This window comes from Nerophis ophidion, linkage group LG04, assembly GCF_033978795.1.
Source record: "Nerophis ophidion isolate RoL-2023_Sa linkage group LG04, RoL_Noph_v1.0, whole genome shotgun sequence".
NCBI classification, from domain to species: domain Eukaryota; kingdom Metazoa; phylum Chordata; class Actinopteri; order Syngnathiformes; family Syngnathidae; genus Nerophis; species Nerophis ophidion.
The window spans coordinates 4,496,422-4,503,921 of record NC_084614.1 but is presented as its reverse complement, the minus strand read 5'-3'; the positions used below and the strand labels follow the sequence as shown (position 1 = coordinate 4,503,921).

The window sequence follows — 7,500 nt, the reverse complement described above, 5'->3', positions numbered from 1 at the left end:
GTGTGTATGTATATGTATATATGTATTTGTGTGTATGTATGCAAACATTTGTGTGTGTGTGTATATATATGTGTGTGTGTGTGTAAATTAATGTGTATAAATGTGTGTATATGTATGTATGTATTTGTGTGTGTAATATATATGTGTACATATATATATATATATATTTATATATATATATACATATACACATATATATAATGTGTGTATATGTGTGCATAGATATATGTATATATATATATATATATATACATACATATATATGTTGTAGCTGAGATAGGCGCCAGCGCCCCCCGCGACCCCAAAAGGGAATAAGCGGTAGAAAATGGAAATGTATATGTGTGCATATGTATGTATATACGTTGTGTGTATGAGTGTATATATGTGTGTGTGCATACTATATATATGTGTATATATATATATATATATATGTGTGCGCACTATGTATATATGTATGTATATATATATATTTGTATACATATATTTGTATATATATGTGTGTATATGTATGTATATATGTGTATAAAAACGTGTATACGCATGTATATTTGTGTATATATGTATGTACATGCGTGTATATATATATATATGTATATGCGTGTGTGTAATATATATACATATGTGTGTATGTATATGTATCTATATTTATATATGTGTGTATATATGCAAACATTCGTGTGTGTGTGTATATGTGTGTGTAAATTAATGTGTATAAATGTGTGTATATGTATGTATGTATGTATATATATATAAATACATACATATATGTGTGTGTGTGTGTATGTGTGTGTGTATATGAGTTGTCGGTAACAAAGTGCTGACCCAGGCGCAGACACTGCCTCATGAGGCCGCCGGACGACATGTTCTTCTCCGCCTCGATCTCGCTGAAGTTGAGCGAGCTGGCGAAGACCAGCACGTCCACCATGGCCATGAGGCGCGACAGGAAGGTGACCGCCGTCTCCGAGGACATGCCCTGCGTCGCCTCGATGTTCTCCAGCTCCGTCTGATGTGCACACACACACCACACCACACCACATCACGTTAGACCACATTAGACTAGACTGGACTGGAAGGCCGTCACGTGGCCTTCGAGAGGACGGGGGAGGACTTCAGCGGTCATGCTGGTGACGTCTACCAAGTGAGGGTCCCGCGCGGCACGTGGCGGTGACATGACCGTGCACACACACACACACACACTCCCAGGTGAGCACACACACACACACTTGGTGAACAAGGTGCTCAGTTCTCCTCTCTACCCACCTCTCCCCCCGGCACAGGGGTCACCTCCTCGCCCTTTGACCCCCTCTGGGGTCCCTGAAGGTTCACACACACACACACACACACACACACGGAACAAGCGGAGCTATTAACTCCTTCATAAGCAGGACCCACTCAAAAGTGGACATCGAAAATTCAGGTCATATTTAAAGGCGGGGGAGGGGAGTGCACCAACGTGTCCGTCTCATATGGTTCATTTTTTCATTTTGAAATGTTAGCGTCAAAAAGGGACAGTGGGTGCACCTCCACCTTGGGAAAAAAAAGCGTGTGAGAAGAGAGGAAGGAAGCAAACTTACACTGCTGGCACTACTCTTAGAACTCTGTACATGCAAACGCCGACAAGGAGGTGGACACAACACAAAACAACACAAGAGAGGAAAAGAAACCAGGAGGTCGTTAAAAGCACAAATTAAGCAGACTCCTTCCAAGATAAGATTTCAGATGGGAAACTTTCATGGCTTTGATTTCATGCAAAGGACATTTTTTTTGTATTTTTTTCCGAGATAGATGAGGGGTGTCCAAAACAAACCATTTGATTATTATAAGGCACATAAAAATAATAATATTGCAATGTTGACTCTAAGAAAACAAATATGCCACGCAGGCTTTTGTCTTTAAAAGTAAAAAAAATATTAATGAGCCAAAATCGATGTTGTCAAAGGCTCTAATTACTTCAAATATTCCAGTTTAGTTTTTTTTATTTGGGGGGAATATTGCATATTGTATATACGGTATGTGGGCGGCAATCACATGACCTAAAGGCACGTCAGGGCACTTCCGGGTTTCAGGGGACGGTCTGGAGCCCCATTAGACTGTTGTTTATTTACCTTTATTTTGAAAGGTTTGGAGGCAAATATAAAAACGCGATCCTGGAAAAAATATTTTAAATGTTATGTAGAGGATTTCTACAATCTTAAACATATATATATATATATAAATATATATAAATATTTGAAAAAATATTGAAACCATTTATCGCCACCAAAACATTTTAATTGGGATGAAGTGGATTTTTACACTCTTATTTATTTTTATTTTTTAAAAACATTTAAACCATTTATCATCACCATGATTTTTTACATGGGATGGAGTGGATTTCTACACTCTTATTTTTTTTTATTTTTTTTTATAGATTTAAACCATTTATCATCACCAAAATATTTGACATGGGATTGATTGGATTTTTACACTCTTAAAATTATTTTCTGTAAAGATTTAAACCATTTATCATCATCAAAATATTTTAATTGGGGTGGAGTAGATTTTTACACTCATAAAAATATATTTGTTAAAGATTTAAACCATTTATAATAAACCAAAATATTTAAATGTGATGGAGTGGATTTTTACACTCTGGAAAATATATATTTAAAAAAAGATTGAAACCATTTATCACCACCAAAATATTTTAATTGGGATGGAATGGATTTTTACACTCATAAAAATATATATTTTTTAAAGATTCAAACCATTTATCATCACCAACATATTTTAAATGGACCGGAGTGTATTATTACACTCTTAAAAATGTTTTATTTTTTAAATATTTCAACCATTTATCATCACCAAAATATTTTACATGGGATGGAGTGAATTTTTACACTTTTAAAACTTATTTTTAAAAGATTTAAACCATTTATCATCACAATGGTGTGGATTTTTACACTCTTAAATTATTATTTTTTAAAGATTTAAACCATGTATCATCCCCAAAATATTGTAAACGGGATGGAGTGAATTTTTACACTTTTAAAACCTATTTTTAAAAGATTTAAACCATTTATCATCACCAAACAATTTTACATAGGATGGAGTGGATTTTTACAGTCTTAAAAATCTATTTAAAAAAATATTTAAAGCCTTTATCATCACCAACATATTTAAAATGGACCAGAGTGGATTTTTACACTCTTAAAAAAAATATTTTTTAAAGATTTAAACCATTTATAATAAACCAAAATATTTAAATGTGATGGAGTGGATTTTCACACTCTTAAAAAATATATTTTAAAAAATATTTAAACCATTTATCATCACCAAAATATTGTAAAATGAATGGAGTGAATTTTTACACTTTTAAAACATATTTTTAAAAGATTTAAACTATTTATTATCACCAAAATATTGTAAAAGGAATGGAGTGAATTTTTACACTTTTAAAACATATTTTTAAAAGATTTAAACTATTTATTCTCACCAAAATATTTTACATAGGAGTGGATTTTTACACTCTTAAACAATATATATTTTTAAAGATTTCAATCATTTATAATCACCAAAATATGGATTTTTATAATTTTTTTAAAATATATATTTGAAAAGATTACAAATATATATATATATTTAAAAAAAAAGATTAAAACCATTTATCACCACCAAAACATTTTAATTGGTATGGAGTGGATTTTTACACTCTTAAAAAATACGTTTTTTAAACATGTAAAGCATTTATCATCACCAAAATATTTTAAATGGGATGGAGTAGATTTTTGTATTTAAAAAATATATATATTTGAAAAGATTTAAACCATTTATCATCATGAAAATATTTTAAATGGGATAGAGTTGATTTTTACACACTTAAAAATACATATTGAAAAAAATATTCAAACCATTTATCACCACCAAAATATTTTAATTGGTATGGAGTGGATTTTTACACACTTAAAAATATACATTTTAAAGATTTAAACCATTTATCATCATGAAAATATTTGAAATGGGATAGAGTTGATTTTTACACACTTAAAAATACATATTTAAAAAAATATTCAAACCATTTATCACCACCAAAATATTTTAATTGGGACGGAGTGGATTTTTACACACTTAAAAATATACATTTTAAAGATTTAAACCATTTATCATCATGAAAAGATTTTAAGTGGGATGCAGTGGATTTTATACTCTCAAAATTATATATCTAAAAAAAGATTCTAACCATTTATCACCACCAAAATATTTTAATTGGGATGGAATGGATTTTTACACTCTTAAAAATATATATTTTTAAAGATTTAAACCATTTATCATCACCAACATATTTTACATGGGATGGAGTGGATTTTTACACAATTAAAACATTTATTTTTTAAAGATTTAAACCATGTTATCATCACCAAACTATTTTAAATGGACCGGAGTGGAATTTTTACATTCTTTAAAGATTTAAACCATGTATCATCACTAAAATATTTTACATGGGATGGAGTGGATTTTACACTCTTAAAAATGTACTTTTTTAAGATTTAAACCATTTATCATCACCAACATATTTTACATGGGATGGAGTGGATTTTTACCCAATTAAAACATATATTTTTTTTAATTTAACCTATTTATCATCACCAACATATTTTAAATGGACCGGAGTGAAATTTTTACATTCTTGAAAAAAACAATCTATATTTTTTAAAGATTTAAACCATGTATCATCACTAAAATATTTACATGGGATGGAGTGGATTTTACACTCTTAAAAATGTATTTTTTTAAGATTTAAACCATTTATCATCACCAAACTATTTTAAATAGACCGGAGTGGAATTTTTACATTCTTTAAAGATTTAAACCATGTATCATCACTAAAATATTTTACATGGGATGGAGAGTACTTTTACACTATTAAAATATTATTTTTTAAAGATTTAAACCATTTATCATCACCAACATATTTTACATGGGATGGAGTGGATTTTTACACATTTAAAACATATATTTTTTTAAATTTAAACTATTTATCATCACCAAAATATTTTAATTGGGATGGAGTGGATTTTACACTCTTAAAAATTTATTTTTTTAAGATTTAAACCATTTATCATCACCAATATATTTTACATGGGATGGAGTGGATTTTTACACAATTAAAACATTTATTTTTTAAAGATTTAAACCATTTATCATCACCAAACTATTTTAAATGGACCGGAGTGGAATTTTTACATTCTTTAAAGATTTAAACCATGTATCATCACTAAAATATTTTACATGGGATGGTGTACTTTTACACTCTTAAACTATTATTTTTTAAAGATTTAAACCATTTATCATCACCAACATATTTTACATGGGATGAAGTGGATTTTTACACATTTAAAACATATATTTTTTTAAATTTAAACTATTTATCATCACCAAAATATTTTAATTGGGATGGAGTGGATTTTACACTCTTAAAAATGAATTTTTTAAAGATTTAAACCATTTATCATCACCAACATATTTTACATGGGATAAAGTGGATTTTTACACATTTAAAACATATATTTTTTAAAATTTAAACTATTTATCATCACCAAAATATTTTACATGGGATGGAGTGGATTTTACACTCTTAAAAATGTATTTTTTTAAGATTTAAACCATTTATCATCACCAATATATTTTACATGGGATGGAGTGGATTTTTACACAATTAAAACATTTATTTTTTAAAGATTTAAACCATTTATCATCACCAAACTATTTTAAATGGACCGGAGTGGAATTTTTACATTCTTTAAAGATTTAAACCATGTATCATCACTAAAATATTTTACATGGGATGGTGTACTTTTACACTCTTAAACTATTATTTTTTAAAGATTTAAACCATTTATCATCACCAACATATTTTACATGGGAAGAAGTGGATTTTTACACATTTAAAACATATATTTTTTTAAATTTAAACTATTTATCATCACCAAAATATTTTAATTGGGATGGAGTGGATTTTACACTCTTAAAAATGAATTTTTTAAAGATTTAAACCATTTATCATCACCAACATATTTTACATGGGATAAAGTGGATTTTTACACATTTAAAACATATATTTTTTTAAATTTAAACTATTTATCATCACCAAAATATTTTACATGGGATGGAGTGGATTTTACACTCTTAAAAATGTATTTTTTTAAGATTTAAACCATTTATCATCACCAACATATTTTACACGGGATGGAGTGGATTTTTACACAATTAAAACATTTATTTTTTAAAGATTTAAACCATTTATCATCTCCAAACTATTTTAAATGGACCGGAGTGGAATTTTTACATTCTTTAAAGATTTAAACCATGTATCATCACTAAAATATTTTACATGGGATGAAGTGTGCTTTTACACACTTAAATTATTATTTTTTAAAGATTTAAAACATTTATCATCACCAACATATTTTACATGGGATAAAGTGGATTTTTACACATTTAAAACATATATTTTTTTAAATTTAAACCATGTATCATCACCAACATATTTTACATGGGATGGAGTGGATTTTTACACTCTTAAAACATTTATTTTTTAAAGATTTAAACCATTTATCATCACCAACATATTTTACATGGGATAAAGTGGATTTTTACACAATTAAAACATTTATTTTTTAAAGATTTAAACCATTTATCATCACCAAACTATTTTAAATGGACCGGAGTGGAATTTTTACATTCTTTAAAGATTTAAACCATGTATCATCACTAAAATATTTTACATGGGATGGAGTGTACTTTTACACTCTTAAAAATATATATTTTTAAAGATTTAAACCATTTATCATCACCAACATATTTTACATGGGATAAAGTGGATTTTTACACATTTAAAACATATATTTTTTTAAATTTAAACTATTTATCATCACCAAAATATTTTACATGGGATGGAGTGGATTTTACACTCTTAAAAATGTATTTTTTTAAGATTTAAACCATTTATCATCACCAACATATTTTACACGGGATGGAGTGGATTTTTACACAATTAAAACATTTATTTTTTTAAAGATTTAAACCATTTATCCTCACCAAACTATTTTAAATGGACCGGAGTGGAATTTTTACATTCTTTAAAGATTTAAACCATGTATCATCACTAAAATATTTTACATGGGATGGAGTGGATTTTACACTCTTAAAAATGTATTTTTTAAAGATTTCAACCATTTATCATCACCAACATATTTTACATGGGACGGAGTGGATTTTTACACAATTAAAACATTTATTTTTTAAAGATTTAAACCATTTATCATCACCAAACTATTTTAAATGGACCGGAGTGGAATTTTTACATTCTTTAAAGATTTAAACCATGTATCATCACTAAAATATTTTACATGGGATGGTGTACTTTTACACTCTTAAACTATTATTTTTTAAAGATTTAAACCATTTATCATCACCAACATATTTTACATGGGATAAAGTGGATTTTTACACATTTAAAAC

At 28.1% G+C, this 7,500-nt stretch overlaps 1 protein-coding gene across 1 annotated transcript in view; it reads right to left on the bottom strand.

The window, feature by feature from the left end:
* LOC133552146 (neurobeachin-like) overlaps positions 1 to 7,500 on the bottom strand; it is a 208,396-nt gene that overhangs the window by 62,303 nt on the left and 138,593 nt on the right. Inside the window, exons 26-28 of the mRNA XM_061899502.1 lie at positions 1,575 to 1,598; positions 1,261 to 1,314; positions 823 to 1,003 (exon numbers count right to left, since the gene is read on the bottom strand). Coding sequence (XP_061755486.1) covers positions 823 to 1,003; positions 1,261 to 1,314; positions 1,575 to 1,598 — 259 coding nt within the window. The remainder of the gene's footprint in view (positions 1 to 822; positions 1,004 to 1,260; positions 1,315 to 1,574; positions 1,599 to 7,500) is intronic.